Source organism: Urocampus carinirostris, chromosome 11 (genome assembly GCF_059441175.1).
Source record: "Urocampus carinirostris isolate Australia breed hairy pipefish chromosome 11, RoL_Ucar_1.0, whole genome shotgun sequence".
NCBI classification, from domain to species: Eukaryota; Metazoa; Chordata; class Actinopteri; order Syngnathiformes; family Syngnathidae; genus Urocampus; species Urocampus carinirostris.
Genome location: NC_142359.1, coordinates 18077317 through 18098125, shown reverse-complemented (window position 1 = coordinate 18098125; position 20809 = coordinate 18077317). Strand labels below are relative to the sequence as shown.

Below are 20809 nucleotides of genomic sequence, written 5' to 3'. Positions count from 1 at the left end.
GAAGGAAATTTTCGAGTAAAGCCCAGAGACAAAATGCATATGGAGGTTCTCAGCCAAGTATGTGTTTGCAAGTTCTCACGAAAAAATAGAAAGAGTTCACCATCTCTTCTTCTATTTCTATTATGATGTGGCAGTTTTAGAGGGTCAACTTCAATGTGAGTTCTTTAGTGTGCTACTTTTTAGTGTCATTAACCTGGGGGTAATGTAATTACTTTATAAATTAAGTGACGAATTGCACACAGAGCAGCTTTAAATACAAACCTGAATGATTTGATCATTGAAAAATGACCTTTTTAAAAAACGTTTGAACCGCAACAAAAGGGGGTCCGACACCTTAGTTTTGGATCCAAGCTGTGCAAGTTCACATTTCGACATGGGGAAAACAAAACAAACCGTTGACCTTTTTTGAGACTCCTGCCGCTGGCGGCTATTTAAGATGCTGCTGGCAGGAGGGGCTTGGAGGCTTTAATCAGTCTTCTTGGCATTACAAAAATAAACATTTCTTCTGGTAGCAAAATAGATGACAATCTGGAGCTCTTGTAGTCACGTTTGGCCTCTCTGTCGTCTCAGTGGCATTAGTGGAAACAACAGAAGCGGGGGAAAAATGTCACTAGATCACAAATCGATTGTCAGTAGACGGGACGTTCTGTAGATTTTCTTTGTTTGCCGTACCGACGTTTCCGTTTTCCCGGGGACGGAGAGTGAACCGTAAAATTGGACACACTGGCGACTATAAAGAAAACACTGAATACTGCAAGTTCAAAACTACATTGGGACACAGTCTGCACAAATGTTCACCCAATGGCATTGTGGCGGAGTTCCAAGGTAGGACAGGAAGTATGAGGACCAACCCACTCCAGTTTGCAGGAAGCAGACTGTCGGATTGACCGAAAGCTGGAGGAACCACACTTAAGTTCAGAGCTCTTTTTGTGGCCGTCATAGACTACGTTTACATGTTATTAATATCCTAATTACATTTTGACGAATGGGACTTGTTCCCATGAGTATACGGGTGTGGGTGCATCCACATTGCATTTTTACCACATAAACACACATAATTCCTTTTCCTGACCAAACAGCCTTCGGAATCAAGAATGCGCAAAGTGGGTCATTTTGGATGCACATAGGCTTTTTCAGGTTTATAGAAATCGGAATAAGAGCTGGGCCAGGTTTTAAAAGGTTATATGTAGCATGTAAACGTAGTCACAGTGACGTTAATTTACAGTTGTACATGTCACGTCACATGTTTAAGTTTAAAGTGTCTTCTTAAGCAAAATCCCGCAGGTAAAACACATTGGATTCATGTGGAGACGATTATTGAATTTGGCAACCTCAAGTCTGACTTGACTGGAGTGACTTTTGCTTTCAGTCTTTTCCTCATCCATCTTTTTTGGGTGTGCAGACTCAGATTCAGGGTGAGTCTGTACAATTTGGGGAGTGTAGATTTTGGGGCAGTGGCCACAGTCGGGGAACACAAGAAAAAGTGTCGGAAGAAAATGACCGCATCCCACGCTGACTGGATCTTTGGGGAAAATCCAGTTTTGATTAAGCGGCTCAAGGAAGTCCTCCTTTATGTTTAATGTTAGCATTGTTTTCTTTCCCTTTTTTCTCCTCCAATTTTTTTTCAGGTTTCTCCTAGGACTTGTTCCCCAATTGGGAATCTTGAACGGATCCCTCCTCATCCGACAGCCCGGTTTCAACAGCGATCACAAGTGATGCCACAGAAACGCTGCTCGCCATTGGCTGAAGTTCACCTGCAGGACAAAAGATTGGTGTAGTTTAGAAATAACTTGAGCTCCCTGTAAAACTACCATATATTCCGGACTACAGCGCGCCCCAGATTAAAATTTGCATGCTCAAATTAAAAAAGAAAACCTTGTGTTGTGTTGCACGAACTACCACGGATTATAAGATGCAGACATAATCAGCCATGAAAATGAACTAATTCACGTCATTTTCATACATTTTAAGCCTGGTCCAGACCTGGCACCTACCACGCGTGGAATTTGGCATAGACGTCTTTTGGCTAAAGAACGCAAACAGCGCAATGTCGCCGCATGCCTGACACCATTTCCAGCTGTGTTGTTTCTGCCTCAAGTTGTATACATCACGTGTTTTTGGCTCCTGTGACTATTCAAGATGACAATTACAAAGACGAGCACATATTTACTACTGCGCCAAAAGAAAATACAAATGAGGGCAGGGTTGCGTAAAATGAGAGCCCTATATTTCTAGACGACAGTGCCAGGGCAACCATTCTGTAGAGAATAGTGCCAGATTGCAACAATGACTTTTTTTTGGTTGTTGTCATTTGTGTTTTTTGCGGTAAAGGACCAATTTAATTTAGCTTGTTATTGTTCCTTGAGGATTAAAGGAAGCTTCACAACCTGACATTTACGCGAATGATACGGAAAGAGTACTGTTGTTGAGAGACAGTAGCCCGACCGACCAGACTTAATGATTGACCCAAGATTTTACCTATACCTGGGGGATATTTCACAAAACCAAGATAAGGAATTAAGCCAGGACATGTTTGCTATTTTGGCTGAATTTAGCCTGAAGTCGGTCGCACGAAAGCAAGTTGAATTTAGCTTAAATTACTTCCCGCGGGGATATATTTTCTACAGCTAGCCTGCTAATATTAGCTCCAGAGATACATGTGGCACTCTGGCACGGCAGAAGCCTAGCAGGCAGAGCGGGCATCTTGGGACCAAGAGGTCGCATGTTTGATTACCGGCTTCTCCGTGTTAAATGTCCTAGTGTCATCGGGTAAGACACTGAACACATAATGCCCCTGATAGAAAACTTAAGTTTCAAGTCAAGTTTATTTGTATAGCCCTTCATCAAAAGGAGTCTCACAGGGCTGCACAGACCACAGATTATTGCTAACTACAGACTATTAGATAGATAAATAGATAGATAGATAGATAGATACTTTGTTCATCCCCGAAGGGAAATTCACATTTCCAGCAGCATCCCTGAGCTGAGAACAATCGAAAATAACACGGGAGCTGCTGGAGTGGCTGCCATTCGTGACGACGCCGGAAGAAAAGATTCAATTTGAATCATGTACAAACAAACAAACAATTGAATCATGTACAAACAAACAAACAAACAAACAAAATATTCATGTTTCTTGTGATAGTTCTCCCAAGTGTGTCTTCTACTCTGGAGCGACACATATGTGAAATTATTAAATGTCGCTGTTTTGTGTAGTGCAAACAGAAACAAGTGCTACAAAGCCCGAGGAAGATTACGAACTACGGAGACTCAAAGTGAGCAAACTTATTATTACACCATCCCCTGATCTACAACATACAGCTTTATTTTTTCAAAGTTCAAATACTCGGTCTGGTCCTGGATAAGAACGCGCAGCAAGACATTGGAAATGTCCTTCGCCTTCAACATCTACTCCATTAAGTGCCTTAGCAGAAACCAAAACAGCATTTAGGACAGGTTAGATCCAAGTGCCCAGTTCTTTTACAACCTGCCTTTAGGAAAGCGCTTCATCAAAACAAACAGAATGAAGTACACTGTGGAGCGCTTTGGAGGTCTTTAGTGACTAATTAAAAGCGCTATGCAAATAAAGTCCATTTAGCATTTACGACTACTGCCTATAGTGTGAACAAAAAATGTGTTTATTTACAAACAGGCAATGTCTTTACAGTAAACTCTGTTGACTGTATAACTGCAACAGTCATTTGTACTTCAGTTCTTTTTTCATTCTGGGAAACTATGCAGAAAACATGACAAAAATAGCATATAACATGTAATTTCAATTAATGTTGTAATTATATAAAAGTCTTTCTTTTTAGTTTTTTATGAAAATGAATATTTGAATGTAGGACGTCGCTGTTAGATTTCTTAACTATGATAGAAAGGAGGTAAAGCTTCTTTAATCTCTTGCAAAAACACACCAGTATTTTTTTTTTTTTTTTGTACTTTCCCCCACTGGCTGACACAGCGCTTCCGTGACTTCTATTTTATGTGAAATAACGAGATAAGTCTCAATATTTATTAGTTGGTGAATGGTAGTCAACAAATACAGAGGTGCTTAGCTTTGGTGACAGAGTGGACATATTTAAAACGGGAAGTAATTGTTTAACGCTCCCCCCTGCCATTTCAAAATGTTTTTTTCTTGTATTCACATAGTTCACGTAGGCCATCCATTTAGACTTTAAACAGCAAATTTCGCCGAAAGGTGAGGGACTTATGCTTAATGTTTCCAGACATCAACGTCATGTTTTGCATTTAGAGCACATGTGTTTTGGAAATAAGCAACTCGCTGTTCTGTTTGAAAAAAAAAAAAAAAAAAGAATAAGCTGCATTCTATTTAAAGCTGCAGTGTTAAAATGTAGTAAGAGAAGGAGCAGCTTGTAGCCAGGAATTTCCAGGACTCAAAGATCGAACTTCCCCATTTGAAGTGTTCATCTCACCCAAGTGTGTGTCGGTGATGGCCATCACAGGACTGTCTCTCAAAGGGTCGGGTGGATCCTCGTAGTCCTGTGGGAGTCCCATGCGTCGTACACCCGGGTCCAGGACCACGGAGGAGCCACCTTCACTTAATGTTCCGTCACCGGCGGCCCCGGAAACCACAGCCTCCAGTGCCAGGGGCACAGCCCCGACTCCCAAATCCAGGTCGTAGTCGAGTGGCAGGTCATCCAAGCAGTCCGCGTTCAACTAAGGGAAAAGAGCAGACATAATGTTGCTTCATGGCCCTTACACCTCTCTATGGCCAAATTCCATAAATTCCTTTTTCATCAATCTATTTGCTTTTGTGACAAATCTCTCCCCATCTAGTTGTTGGGTAAAAATGTAATATGTAGCTTACATTTTAAGTTGCAGGAAATTCTTTCCATTACAATTGACCACTAGGAAACCAACGCTTCCTTAATTTTTTGGATGGCCCTAAAAAAATGTCCATAATTAATACGTAAAGCTTGCATTTATACAAATTTTGTAGTGCCATATTTAGGTGTAGTATGCACCTGTCCTATGCGCGACCCATAAGTGGCGATGATGCTTTATAAGACAATGCCGTACAAACTAATGCCAGCTGCCGTAAAGCACAAGGAAGGAAATAAGATAGCAAAGCGAAGCCACTTGTGAAAATGTAAACATTTTCGAGCATTCACAATCACGTCAACATAAATTCAAGCACATTTCGACCCTTAAAACATTAAAACTTTTGCATTTTCAAGGATTTCAAGCACCCGTACAAAACCTGCCGCTTAAAAACTATGAAGGGGACTGCCTGCCATTTGACAGAGTACTCACGGCGATTCCCAGCGCCTTCAAGATGTTCATCTTGCACATGGGACACGTACGGTGGTCCAGCAGCCATGGGTCCACGCAGCTCTTGTGGAAGAGATGCCTCCAGGGACACACACAACCACACAAGGAAAGTCAGATTTTTGTCGCTACTATTCCAGGTTGAATTACGATATCGCCAAATATCAAATTATACCGCTCCAAAATAAAGACTGATTTACTAATTTATGAACATTTATTTTTATCTTTAAGTAAAAGGGAAAAAAGAATACATTTTTTGTAGCGGCACCGAGGAAAAGGGCAAGCTGCTCTTTTTCATAAGTCATGCGCTCAAAATGCCAAACGCCGCGGTGACGTCTGTAAACATTTAAGACGCCCTTTGTGAGAAATTAGTCTATGTTTTTGACAACATTATTCAAAAAATACATAACAGGAGCAAAACGGGAGACTGCCAATACTTTATTTAATTCAGATTCAGATCTACTTTATTGTCATTCTAGTACACGTGTATACAGAACGAAATGTCGATGCATCTGACCCCCACAGTTTCCTTGAATGTACAGATATAAATAAAGTTGTATTGTAATTATATAGTATTTTACCATAGTGCCGATAGTGCAAGAAGAGTAGCTAACCAGATGTGCAAAATGGGCAGTCAGGTTAACAAGTCAGGGACACAGTAACATTAACACTGTAACAATAACGCTGTAATTACCATAGTGCAGAGAGCAAATGTGCAATTCAATGTACTCACAATATTTCAACTTTTTCACACAAAAATCAAGTCCTCAATTTATACATCCGAATTGAACAGCAGTGGGAGTTATCAATCAAAAACGCGACACTTCCCTTTCCATATCACCGGTGTCAATGTCAGGTCCCTGAAGTGGCAATTTGGTCCGTTACCATGGCAACCATGAATGACAACAACACCTTTTCCCGACAAAGCCCTTATTTGCGCTTCCTTACGGCACAGTAGTAAATGTGTCGTTGTAATCGCCATCTTGAATGGTCAAATGATCCGATAAATAAATCGGAGCGGAACTGAAAATGATGCAGTCAGGCGCCAGCTTTGCGGGGACACGGCGCTGTTGCAGTTCTGCAGCAGAATTTTTTTTTTTTTTCCATAAATTTGATTTGCTATGTAGTCCAAAATGTCCTATATTCCCGCTGAACAGGTTGCAAATTTGTATTCTATGTGCAAGTAGTTCAAGAGAGAGAAGTGTAGCGTTTTTGATGGATAACTTACACTGCTCTTCTAACTTGGACGCATAACTTGAGGCATTGTTTTTGTGGGTGAAAAACTAAAAATATGTAATCAATTCATTTATTTACTCCTCTTTAAAAGTGCCCACATACAACCGACACCAAAAGCAAAATGCCAATCGCTAGCTGCATTGCATGCGGTTGGCGTCAGGTCAAAATTGATGATAATGACAATACTAATAACAACAACTATGATAATACATGTAATTGTGATAACAATACAAATATTAACAACATTTTAGTAAAATGTAAAAATGACAAAAATAATAACAATTTAGAACTTTTAATGATGTAGAATTCTTCTTATAAAACAGAAATGTCAAACTCAGTTTTGCTCTGGGGGCAGATGCAGACTTTCTGTGCTCAGGCAGGCCGGATCAATAAAAGAATGTCAACTCAAATTTTTAGCTTACTGCCGTTTTTCAGTGTTACACTCTATCATTTAGCCGACTTTAGGAGCCTACTCGACATACTATAAACATGGATGACAAAGGATCTTTTCTAAACATAACACGTTCATTCACAATCAATTGGGGAACACAAAGATTTTCATGTTTGGCATAAAGTGTGTTAATTGGTTTGTTTTAACAGTTGAGTAAATAAAGTTTTGCACCTGAACCAACTTATCGTGCAATACAAACTCAAGTGGGAGCTATGAAAAAATATACTTTTTTCCCTAATTGTACTTTTGGTTGGAAATTACTGAAAAAGGAAGTTTTAGCGGCACAAAAGCAATAAGTTTAGACTGGGTTTGTGGGTGGATCCCTTAACCGCTAGGGTCCATTTCCTGTGGTGCGTCTTTGAAAAGTACAACATGGTGGCGCCCATCCTTCTCCAGGCCAACAAGTGTTTCCACCCGGTCTTGAACCGGGGACCTTTCACATGTTAGGCGAGTATATCCTTGACTGCCGTTTAGCTGCCAGACAAAGGATTTGAATTGCATTTATTAAAAAAAAAAAAAAAAACACAACTTGTGATAGAAATGACTGGGGGACTCACTTCTTTTTCATCGGGATCCCACCCGCAGGCCGTATGTTTGACTTTCCTGTTTAAAATGTGTTTGTAGATGCAATGTATTTCATGGCAATCCTTAAGGTGCCACATAAAGCATAAGTAAACCCAAAAGCCAAAAGTATAACCAATAAAATAAAAAGGTTGGTTGGTTGATCCCTTAACCACTAGTGTCAAAGGGGCACCATTTCCTGTGCTGTGTCTTGAGCCAGTACAGCCTAGTGGCGCCCATCCCTCTCCAGGCTCAGCTTTATATTCACAATAAAAAGGGGGTAGTACCTGCAGGGTAGGATGCGGACCACATCGTTGGCCTTGTAGCCTTCGATGCACACGGCGCAATTGTCAAAGTCGACTTCAGTCTCCTGGTCGCCTTTCCTGATGGTGCGCACTTGGAGCTTGCTGATGGCCTTTTTGGCTGCATCCCCGAGTCTGCGCTGAAGAGGAAGATGGCCAAGTTAATGTTAATGAATGATAAAAGCCAAATTAGGTGATGGGGTTATAGTTTTATAGTTTCTTTTGAAATTATTTTTATCATTTTTAATAGTACAATCCCAAACAAAGGCCTCGAGCGACAGCCGCGTGACTACCTGATTGCGATCTCGTGCATTGGCGTATCGAAACCTCTGGATGTAGTAGAAGACGAGCCAGGCCAGCGAGATGATCATCAGCACGATGAAAGAGATGGACACGAAGACCACTGAGGTCCTGCTAACGTACTTCTGCAGGTTCCTGGTCCCGATGGTGATGGTCATGGTGACCGTCACGTTGCGCTCCAGCAGCGAGACCATTTCACGACCTTTGGGCTCCGGGATCATGATGGCCACCACATCGCCTGTACCTGTGGAAGGGAGGTGGGGTTTTTTTTCAATTAGGCACAGAAAGCAAAGCATTCTTACCCACAACTGTGCAAACATGTATAACAAACGCGCCAGGGGGACTCGAGAACTTTCCATAGGTTATGCATTTGGCTTGTTTGCTGGACAGATGTGACGTCATTCAAGGAACACAACACTTTCAAATTGGTGAATCCCATTAACACAGCATGTGAGGATTGGGGCTTTTCGGGTGTCGTGGTTGCAATTATTTTGTCCAGCTAGTTCCCTATTAGCATGGGGGCCTGCAAAGGCTTTCCTGATTCGTTTGCTCCCGGTTAATGCTCGTTGACTGCCCACTGTATGTTTTCTGACTGGCTAAACTGGCGTTAGCGCTGGTTTTGCCTTGTTCCTTGATTTATTCCCCGCCGGCTTCACGTTTATCGCCAAGCTGCTTTTCATTGTTGGTACCTTGTGAGCCTGACCCCACTCACTGCGTGTATTTTAATCAGCCCGCCTGGCGTTAGTACCGGTTTTGCAGTGGCCTTTGGTCTATTCCCGGCCAACTTTGTGTTTATCGCTGTAATTGCTTTTCAATGTTGGTTCACGCTCATAACCCTCTTGGCAGATCACCGTGTGTTATTTTTGCCTATTAGCTCGTTTGCTATACCATTACTGCATCCACCTGCGACACAACGCTTAGGCATTCTCCACTAAACGTTACCAAAACACTCGTAACCTCAACGACTATTTCACACGTAAACCAATATGGCAGCTGGCTTGCCAGGGTGACAGTGTTCCTCCGATGACGTCATATCTGTCTTCCAAAAAACATTATATCAGAAAATAATTGGAACATATTACATGGAAATCAAGATTCAGAAGTAAAAATGGATGGTGTGCAATAGACACTGTATCGGAAATTTTTAGGGGTCATAATAGACAATAAATTAAGCTGGAAAACACATCAGACACATACAAACCAAAGTATCTAAAAGCATTTCAATAATTAATAAAGCCAAATTCAATTTAAACTATAATGCATTGTATTTATTATATTGTTCTCTAGTTCTGCCATACTTAACATTATGTGCAGAAGTCTGGGGCAATAATTACAAAAGTTCACTACAGCCCCTTTTTATCCTCCAAAAACGTGCAATTAGAACCATACACAGGGTATGATATCGAGATCATACTCATATTTTATTCCTGCAGTCCAAGTTATTAAAATTGGATGATTTAGTACAATTCTTCACTGCACATCTGCTATTTAAGGTCAACAAAAACATAGTGCCAGAAAACATCAATAAATTATTCATTCGGAAAGAGGGAAATTATAACTTGAGGGGCTGTAGTACATTCATAATCCCAAAGGTGAGAACGACCAGGAACAGTATGTGTGTGTCTGTGTGGAGATAAACTTTGGAACAAATTACAAGATGAGATCAAACAATGTCCAACTATTCACTTGTCCAAATTTAAATACAAAAAAAAACATTACTGGCGGAATACTGAGATGAAGAAAATGAGGTATGAGTGATACGAGGGATTGGGAATAGCGCGTCTAGAACTATGGTTAACTTTGTTGTTATTGTTGCTATTGTTATATCATAACTGTTATTATTAATATTATTACTATTGTTGTTATTATCATTGGTGTATTTAATAGGGAAGATGAAGGGGTAGGGAATATCAATAAGCATCTGCTTCTTACTACCACTTTTCGAACATATTATTTAACATTATTTTGTTGTTGAGTTATTGTTTTTGTTCTGTTTTCATTTTAATGTTCGTAATAACGTTTTCATTCATTCATGAAATATAGATAGATTTAAAACAAAAACAATGCACTATTTCCTAACATTTGGTAAGTTTATGAATTTGGGAATAAACCTTAAAATTTACTCTAAAATTTGACGGCGGCGCTCATCACACTACAAAGGAGATTGTAAAAAGAGTGCAAACCCGGATGAGGCATCGTGATCGTGTCATTGGCATTTGTAGACCCCACGTTGAAGATGACAACAGCAGAAGCGTTGCGTTCAGCGGCGTGCCGAATCTTGTCCTTATACGTGCAGTTGCCGCGGGCGATCAGAGCCACCCAAGCCCCGGCGTGCGGGGCGAGAAATTGTGTGGCGGATTCGCAGGCCTGACGGTCGTGAGGGGCGGCAGGCAGGACAACCACCCCCTTAGCATCCCGCTTGGGCGAGTGCTCCCCGTAGCGGCCGCACTCGGTTTTGTCGGTACGCAATGTCCTGGTGACGGGCTCCACGTAGGTGATGTTGACGAAGGCCGTGTACCACTCCTCCCGCTCGGCCACGGTGAAGTCCAGGCACAGCAGGTGAACGAAACAGAAGGATAGCAGCCAGGTCGAGAGGGCCAGGCTGCGGCAGGCCGCCGCTACTGAGCACGGAGCCATGACGGGACAGAGCACGGGTCCTAGAGAGTATTGAGAGTAACACGTTACAAAGGATCCTTGGAATTCATAAAAAGACTTTTCTCAGTAACGAAGACTGTAGCACACATCAATACAGATTGTCATTACAACATAGTGAATTCATGATCCCAAAGGCGAGAACCACTAGGAGAAGTATGTGTGTGTCTGTGTTTGGAGTCAAGCTCTGGAACGGTTTGCAAGACGAGATCAAACGATGTCCAACTATTCACTTGTTCAAATTTAAATACAAAAAAACATTCCTGGTGGAATACAGGGATGAAGAAAATCGGATATGAGTAATACGAGCGACTGGGAATAGTGCGTCTAGAACTATGATTAACTTTGTGTTATTGTTGCTGTTGTTATATCATAACTGTTATTATTAATAGTATTACAATTGTTGTTATACATATTATATGTGTGTTTAATAGGGAAGATAAAGGGATAGAGAATATAAGCATTTGCTTCTGACTACCCCTTTAGACCATATTATGTAATATTATTTTGTTGTTGAGTTACTGTTTTTGTTCTGTTTATATTTTAATGTTCGAATAAAGTTTTCATTCATTTAATTAAAAAAAAACATAGTACACTACTTGGCTACTTCTTAAAGCAGATGACGGATCACAATAATTTCTGCTCTTTCATTATTCCTTCAAAATATCATATGGATAGACGTGTTTATACGTATGTACAAAGTAATAAATTTACGATGGCGCCGACTCAAGCACAGTACGAGTACACTGAATTTCTCCGTGCTGATATTCTTTCTACTGTAAATACCCACATCCAAGCCGTATTTACCACTACCAAATAAAATGCTAAAATCAGGGGTGTACTACGTTACTTATCAAATTTGGTTAGCCAACAGTTGTGACATCCTCTGATTGCTGATAGTTCCTCCTTCACTTACGATGCATCTCAACCTTACATTCACCAAGAACGTAAAAAATGCTACAATTCACTCCTCCCAGTTTCCCAAACGTAAACAAACCGGCTGTGTGTATCCCAGCATGCTATTCGTCACAGTTCAGAGATGAGGAGAAGGAAAGGTTCCGGCAAGATAGCGGGGAGGAGGCAACAGTCATTCAATCAGCTCAAATTAAAGATATGTTAACAAAATTCAACAAAGTCTCGGGTCTCATGGAATCAACCGGAAAAAGTGTTGACAAGTGGGGCTATCGCTCATTATGATGACATTTGCCTGTCGCGTTCCAACAGATGGTCAAAAGGCGGCAAAAGCAGACGTCGTTGGATCAGTTATTCAAGAAACACGAGGCAAAAGGCAAATTAATGTTTTTATTATATCCTTGATAATATTATTATTTTACATTATGTGCTTCTCGTTTTAGGTTAATTGTGTGGTAATCTAATTTTAACATGTATTTAGTTCATGTTCTGATGCGCTTTTATGATTTAATTGAAAAATATAATGTACTTTTGCGGGGTTGAAATTTTTTTGGTTTGAACAATTTTATTGACACTATTAACAGCAAATAAACAATGTGAGGTTTGAACATTTTTTCTCGACAATTTTAGCAGCAATTAAGCATATTCACAATTTCGTTATATCTGACAATATGACATGGATTAGCCAATTAACATATAAAACGCTTCTCTACTTACTAAGTTTTCAGGTTACGAAGCAACTCCAACAATTGAATTCATAAGTACACGTACCACTGTGATTATTTTATGATGTGGCTATTTTAAAGACGTTCTGAAAGGACTGCTTCAATGTGAGTGCATACGCAATTTGTAATTGATTACTTTCAGAGTAACGCGTTATTTTTAGGTGTCAGTAACAAGGAAGGTATCTCAAATACTTTTTAATTAAAGTAACTAGTACAGTAACTAATTCATTTCCCCCCTTGTAACGCACCCCACACTGGTCCTAAACCTCCATGGGGACCGGCGCAGGAGCCGTGCTCGTCTTAATGTTCCCCCGCTCGCCTGCTAGCTGTCTTCTTGTCCTTCTTGATGTGGATCCTCTGCGGCAGGCTACGTTGATAGCTGGCGCCTGCTAACCGCCTCCATCTTCTGCCGACAAAAACATTCGCACACGGTCAAGGGGACGCAAAAAGAGCGTCGACGGGTCAGGTCACAAATCAAAATGCAACGCCGGCAGTGAATCGACGTTTGGGAGGGTGAATTTGGCGATTCCCTTTAAACTGAAGACGCCATTTAAGATGCATTGTTTTGACTGGGCCCCAACCTTCGGGTCGGGAGTCAAGTTAGCTTGGAAACCTGCGTCTGGTTGTATTCTGTCAAAACAAAAGCTTCATTGAGATTTGATGGAAATTTTACCAGTATTGTTCGGCGTGTTTTGCCTAAAAATAATTATTTTAAATATTCAGGCATTCTTTGTTAACAACTTGATGTACTTTGATGTATATAGCACAATCCTACATCGTTTCTATTTTATTTTGAAGTGAACATATTTGGGTATCCGCTTCAAAAATAATTTACTCACCTTGATTTTGATGGAATGCACGATGCAGCATGTTGTGTTTACGCCCCCTATGGGTCCGGCGTACTAAATGTTTGACCCAGATCTTTTGTTCTGCTTATTCTGAAACTGTAATGGAGGGGTCTCAAACTCAATTGAGTTGGGGGCCGCTGAAGCTAGGGTCCTGGTACGGTCGGGCCATATGAGGTTTTCCACAAACACAGCGCTGATAAAAACATGCCACAGTGTTTTATTGTGTAGTGGAACCTAATATGAATCCAAGGAAGACTACAAACTACGGAGCCTGAAAATGAGCAAAAAACATCATTTTTCTCCCCATTTTTACCTACCTCTTTCAAAGAAAGACAAAAAGGAAGGGATAACATATATATTCTTAAGAATAATGCAAATAGAGAAGACAATATAAGACACAGAGGGGAAAAAGGAAAACATCACTTAAAAATAAAGCAAAGGTAAGCCAAAAGAAAAACGAAACTAAAATATGGAGAAAAAGAAAGAAATAATATAGGAAAGAAAGGAAACAAGGAGAAAAAGCACACAAAAAAGAAGTAAACGCAATTTTCTCTCTTTTTCCCAACATTTTTTATTCACCCCCTTTCGTCATTTTTCTTTTCGTTTTTTTCTTGAGTGTACTTTTTGTCTTGTTTATTTTTTTAATTTTTCATCCCTTTTTATTATATTCCTTTTAGTTAAAAAACAAAAGGAATTCTCAAGAACAACAACAACAACAAGAACAACAACAAGAAGAACATCAACACCAACCACAACAACAACAAAAACACTCAAAACAAAAAATAAACCTGGATAAATCCCAACAAAGTTGCATGATGACTTAAAAAAAAGAAATATATAATTTTTATGTATTAACACAGCCAGCCCCTTAGATGGCGCTAAATGATCAGGCAAACCGATTTCCTGAAACTGGGCTTTAAGGAAATAATTTTAGTAGTTCTGACAGGGTTCTTGGGACAATGTTTCCCCATTAAGGAACGATACTTTTTTTGTGGTGTATTTAACGGACTTTTGTTATAACTACTCAGCATCAGAATAACTTTATTATTATTTTTTAACGGGAAAATAGTAGTAGATATACAGCATCTTTAATCAGGTCAGAAAAAAATCTCACCTATTATTGAATTTCTATCGATTTATCTAAGACAATAGATGATAGCACAGAGATATTTACCTGGGCGATATTGTCCCACAAGTCAAGTCAAGTCATGTTTATTTTTGATGCCCTTAATCACAAGGAGTCTCAAATGGCTTCACAGATTATTGCAAATTACAGACTATTATTACACTATCCCCTGATCTAAATCCTACATGAGGGCAAGGAAAAACTCAAAAACCTCAACATGAGGAAAATAAGGAAAGCTTGAGAATGGACCGCACACAAAGTAATCCCAAGTCTCATCTCCCTTACGTCACGTCAAACAACTTAAATTTAGATAGCCATAGCCCATTAGTTAACCATAAACCTATGATAGTTACTCACAACCCTCCAAAGTTTTCACTACTAGCACACCTAACTTTAGCAGGTAAACTCACGTTACTTGTTAGCAAAGTTCACTACCTGGCTTCATTATCATTAAAGGAGGGGTATTATTTAGCTACACTAGCACTTGCTAACTTATTGGTAGTTACATTGAGTGTCTTCGACGTGGCTCATACTTATGTAACAGAGTTGAAATTTGATTGTTTTGAATGTTTTTTTGAATTCTCACAAAATCTGTGTTTTTGTTGTATTACTGTCAATATTCCGGTACCTCATTCAGTTGTTAAGTCATGGGCGTCTGCGACTTTTTTTCGTTTGGCACTTTATGGGCTTCAGCGCTTGCCGTAGCTTAAGTGAGTTTGTAAGCGTTGAAGGTAAGATGTGCCCAATATCAGTTGGATAAAAAAAATTCATATTTTGCTAGACATTTGAGCTGCTTTCGAAATTATTTTTGTATATAAAGATATATAAGTTGTTCTAAATGATGTATATTAAAAAAGCACTAAATAAGAAGTTAAGCAATACAGCTTGAAATGAAGATGCAACGTGTTTTGATGCAAACACGCCACGAGGTGCGGCCTGTTGAGTGATGACCCGTTCTTTTGTATCTTTAATATTTTAGATAATTGCAGTCGTGAACAGAGGCCCCTGACTTTTGTATTGTTTTGTTTATTGAATGCAGGTACTTGTGAAAGTTATGTTCATTGTTATTATCGAAGTTTCATTATTAATGTGCTCGCATGTTGTCTGCTTGCCGTAGCTGAAGTGAGTTTGTAAGCGTTGAAGATAATTGCAGTCGTGAACAGAGGCCCCTGACTTTTGTATTGTTTTGTTTATTGAATGCAGGCAATAAACCCAGAGATTGTGAAACCTTGTGTCGTGCATGAAAGAGGGTCGCTACACTTAACTAACATAAAATTCCTCTGAAATACATACCTTGTAAAAATGCTTGCTGCAAATCCTGGAGTAACTTGAATGCTTCCTCAAAGGGATACGATAAAATGCCAAATTGGGCATAGAACCTTGCCTGTTCGCACAGCCCTGCGCAACAGCACAGCAACAAATCTCTGTCGTTAAAAAGTTGCGGTTATGTTCTTCCTTCGTGGTTATTGATATTTGTTTCAACTCAACTGCTTATTCAACTACAATATTTAATCGCTGTCTGCTCAGGTGCTTTTGACTTCCGTTATGGCGCTCATAAGTCCCGTGGATGCAAAATGACAACACGTGCAAGGGGTCTATTGACCCCTTTTCAGGATACGTCATCACAGGATCACAACAGGATGCATGGACATTATTGACCCAAAACAGCAGGAGTAACACTACCAGTTTGAATGGAGCGAGGAAAGATCTATATGTTGAGTTGGGTTTTTAGGGTCGCTATTTACAACATGAACATAGCGTTGTCCTGTGTGTATGGGTGCACGAATTGCAATTTTAAGGACCCCAATATTTTGGAAGGAGGAAACAGGCTTTTCAAAAGCACCATAGGGGCCGTAGGTGGTTGAAAGCCATTGAAACAACTGACTGGACCAAGGACATAATTAGGAATGTCTCTGTACCCTGTTTGTAGTGGCCATTTCATATCTGGGAAGTAATTGTGGCGATCTGGTGTAGATTAACTTGAAGATAGATGGATAGATAGATAGCTAGGTAGCTAGATAGCTAGCTAGATAGATAGATACTTTACTCATCCCCGTAGGGAAATACACTCTTCCAGCAGTATGCTTTTGTTGTTTATTAACAGATATCCAGGATGGGCTCCAGGTGCTGTGTTGTAGTTTAGCAACAGCGGAGTGGATGACGTCACACGCTAGGCCAAAAGTTCGACGTCCCTGCAGCAGATGGAAATCTTTGTGCCCAGGGTTACACCACCTCGTGTTCACGTAGATAGCGAGTCCACATCCTCTCCGCTTCCCGCAGGCTTTTGTGTCTCTGTCTGCTCCACTTTAGCGTCCGGGAGGGATGCTAGACGTGAGCCACGTTTCCGTAAAACACAGCAAACTGCACTCCCTGTACGCTTTGATGTTTTTCACCAGCACAGCCAGTTTGTCGGTCTTATTAGGTAGAGAGTTCACATTTACCTTGATTACGGACGGTACTGAAGGCTTATAACGCCGCTAGCCTTCACCTTAGCTCTGTCTCTGCATCCACGATAGGGCCCCCTCATCACGCCGGCACGAGAATAAATAAATAGGATAAGTGTTGGGGAAATGCTACCAAGTTTTTGCTACCAATGCCTACTATAGTATTAAAGTTTGCTACGACTGCCACCTGAAAAGACAGCGCAGCTATACCAGGATGCTTTTTGGTAATTATATTTTGGCTTTTAATACTATCATACCGGACACACTCATCACAAAACTGGACACCTTGGGCCTCCCTCACATGCAGCTGGATCAAGGACTTTTTGACCAACAAGCCCTAGACTCTGAGACTCGGCCCCCACTTCTAATCTTCCCACACCCTCAGCACTGGGTCACCACAGGGCTATGTGATAACTCCTCACCTGTACTGCCTCTATACCTACGACTGTAGTCCAGCCCATGGGTTGTCCCCACGGAATTTATTTATTGTCAAGTTCGCTGAAAACACCACAGTGGTCGGGCTGATCTCACAAGCCGACAAGGGAGGCCTACAGAGAGGAGGTCCAGAGGCTGAAACCCCCAAAAAAACAAGGAGATCATCGTGGACTTCAGGAAGAACTGGAGTGACTCGCCTCCCTCTACATCAACGGCGAGTGTCTGGAAATGTATCACCCATGCTGTTTGAGGTAAGATGTTAAGCCCAAACACAAGACCTACTTTAGCCCGAACGGAAATTTGGGTCAGGACTAAAATCTCAATCGTTACTTCGGTTTATGTCGGGCCAGGATTCTCTCGCTGACTTTCTATTTAATTATCTAAGCGTGTTGTGCGTCCGTAAATGTTCTACATTTATTTTCCTTCTTTGAGTGTTCAAAATTATTGTACTTTCTTCATGATTATTTTCCAAAATATAACAAATGTACCCAAATAGTAATTCTTCAGTTTATAATTGTTCAATTTTGTTGGATTTTGATTTTTTTGGTAGCAGAAGTGTAGGTGACAAGGACATGTATGAAGGGCAATAACACTTGGTAGCAGTGGTGTGTGGACTGGGGTGTATAACAACAATACATAGGGGTGGGCTGTAAGGCCTTCTCTGCTCACCTAAAAATTATCTTAATTATTTATTGTTATCATATTTTGTCCAAAAATCTAATCTATCCAATCTAAACTGCTTTATTAAGCCCAAATTATGTGTGTGTGTTTCTATTTGACTCAAAGGCTCCGAAAAGGTTCAAAAATTTTCGTGAAACTTTACATGGTAGTACATAAGGCCTCCACGAGACTCATTATCTAGGTTTTGCGTCAAAGCACCCCTAATAAATACCGACTAAATGTATAAACATCTGCTTTTGTGTGGTCTGCCTTCATGGAGTCCCTAACACCCTCTAGCAGCCAAATTGGATACCTCAGCTCCAAACCAAACACAACTCCAAGCAGCTGAATCCAATTTACCATTGGCACAGCACATCTTGGTTGTACTTATTAAATAATTTCAAATATTCTGTTGGCTTCCTTTCAGTGCTTTCCTCCAGGTTGTGCTGGTTCCAGATGTGTGCTTTCATGTTTAAGTATTTAACCAATCACATTTCAGCCATTACTTGTTGCCAGAGACAGTAATCTGCCCAGAGGCCTTCATAAATACTTCTGAAGGCCCTGAGGCATAACATCAGTGTTTGATAAGGCTATTGGTTTAGCCAAATTCGATTCGGAGTTGTCAAATTAGCCCCCGATAGCCGGCCTTGAAAACGTTGCCAGTTTCACAAACTATTATTGGCTAGGAGGCGGTATCGGAAGTATCACAACAAAAAGGTTAAGAAAAAAGATCTGTCAAATGGACATTTTCAGCCCTAAATGAAATACAAACTAATGCCAGAAATACAACCGGACAGGCTTGACTTTTAGCATTACCTTCAATAGCAATAGAAAAGAAGTTCTTGATGGAACTGAGACCCACGGAATCTCTTCGACTGAGTATTTGAAATCTAAATGAGGAAAGAAGGGGGACGGATTCCTGCACAAATAAAAAAGGATTTCCGGTGAGTAAAATGTGGCTATAATCCTAAATATAATGCAGTTTTATGAGGTAATTTTTGATGCTCTTTATATGTGTCACAGCTGGAGCTGCAATAAATATTTTATAGCCATAAAATAGTTATTAATTGTTGGATTCAGTGTATTAAATGCCTAGATGTGAAATGTACGGCTTGCCTCACAATGATGAACACAAATAAATATCTAAAGCAGGGGTGCCCAAACTTTTCAGAATGGGTGACAGATTAGGTAAGCAGGAAATGCGTGAGGGCCGACAATTCATCCTGGCATTCTTTGTAAATAATTTAATAAATTAACCCTCTGTGAAAGGTTTGCAGTGCTTGGCAATCAGCGTCGTGACCTGTTAGCTCGCTATTGTAGCATTTTCATTTGACTCACAAGATCTCATGAAAAACGTGCTGCTGTACAGTTAAAACAGCTACCAGTTGCTCCACCTTTTCACAGCGTTCATCTCCAGTTAGCTTTTTGAAGTCAGCATGTTTTGTCTGATACTAATTTATTTTATACTGCAGGCAACAATACTGGGGGGGCCACATATTATAAATTTTATGACAAAGGCTGCGGACAAGTAAAATTTTTTATCATTGGCCGTAACTGGTCCCTGAGCCAGACTTTGGACATGCCTGGTCTAAAGGTTGGACATGAGAATATGAGAAAAATAATTGACGGGTTCTGCTATCAAGAAATATGGAACAAGAGACATTATTTAATCTCTGATAGACTTGCCACGTTTAATAAGCTACGACAACAACTTTGATTTTTTCCACATGTAACATCTGTTCTAGGCTAATAAATATATGTTAGAAAAGGCTGTCAGATTATTGTGAAAGGGACTGCCAAGATGGTTTGCAGCACTAAGAATGTAAATATACTTTGAAATGCCTTTGAAGGTGGCTTTTCATTTACATTTTTACTATTTAAAACATGACGGCTAATGGACACCACTCTGGACAGCTTTCTCCACTTTTGACTGTTCTGGGCCAACATTTGGGTTGTGTCAGAGTTGCCAATAGTCCATTCCTTGAAGTTGTCGGCCCAGTTCTTTTTTCGGTCTTTCTCTCCTCATGCCCCCTTGGACTGTGCTCTTGAGAATGATCTTGGCCAGTTCTGATGATCTTGTTATGTGACCATACCACTGCAGTTTTTTTCTGAGCACCGTTGACAGGAGTTCTTCGTAGGGTCCAATCAGGGGACCTCTGATTGTATGCACATTGTTTGGGCTATGTAGTCAATGCCTGGATGTTGAGTCCGATCTTTAATTTCACTGCCATGTTCTTGTCCCTCCAGATGGGTTTAAGTCTGGTACATGCGACCAATGTTTGAGCTATCCTGGCCATGATTTCTTGTTCTGAAATGGCAGCTTCAAAGTATTTAAATTTAGTGACAGGTTCAAGCTCTTCGTGGTTGATGGTGATGTTTGTTGTTATACCTTGGGAGTTGTTAGTCTTTTCTTTAGTTTTTTTTCTGTGCTGATTTCCATCCATACAATCGGTTGATTCTTTGTTCAGACATTTGACCAGGTCTACCAAAATCCAGTTCTTCTCTTGCCAGTTTGACAATATCATCAGCAAAAGGTAGGTCACCCCCCCCCCCCCCCCGGAGGAAAACCAAGCCTACTTACAACAAAGTCAGTTAGTTCTGTGTTCCTTTATGTCTTTGTTTCCTTATCCTCACTGTAAATGTGGAACTGGAGTCGTCCAATTTCGTTGTCACAGCATATCCATGTTGTAACAATGACAATAAAGGCATATTCTATTCTATTCTATTCTATTCATATTGGTACCAAAAACCGTTATTCCAACTCGCCCATCTCGAAAACGTATCCTTCCTATTTATTGGTTGCACTTGATTTATATCTCCTTGAACACAAAAATATATTCCCTTTATTGCCAAACAACAACAAAA

The 20809-nt window shown here is 40.3% G+C and overlaps 1 protein-coding gene across 2 annotated transcripts; it reads right to left on the bottom strand.

The window, feature by feature from the left end:
• Positions 1 to 452: 452 nt before the first annotated feature.
• On the bottom strand, positions 453 to 13049 carry rnf150b (ring finger protein 150b). 2 transcript variants are annotated; one of them, XM_088347627.1, is made up of 7 exons: positions 12751 to 13049; positions 10326 to 10799; positions 8136 to 8386; positions 7828 to 7982; positions 5278 to 5374; positions 4437 to 4680; positions 453 to 1754 (listed from the first exon to the last, which is right to left on the bottom strand). In XM_088347627.1, exons 2-7 carry the CDS (start codon positions 10777 to 10779, stop codon positions 1636 to 1638), a joined length of 1320 nt encoding a protein of 439 aa, XP_088203753.1. In that variant the 5' UTR covers positions 10780 to 10799; positions 12751 to 13049; the 3' UTR covers positions 453 to 1635. The 2 variants fall into 2 exon arrangements, with proteins under 2 accessions (XP_088203753.1, XP_088203752.1); XM_088347626.1 differs by having other exon boundaries at positions 12680 to 13048.
• Between the last annotated feature and the right edge of the window lie 7760 nt (positions 13050 to 20809).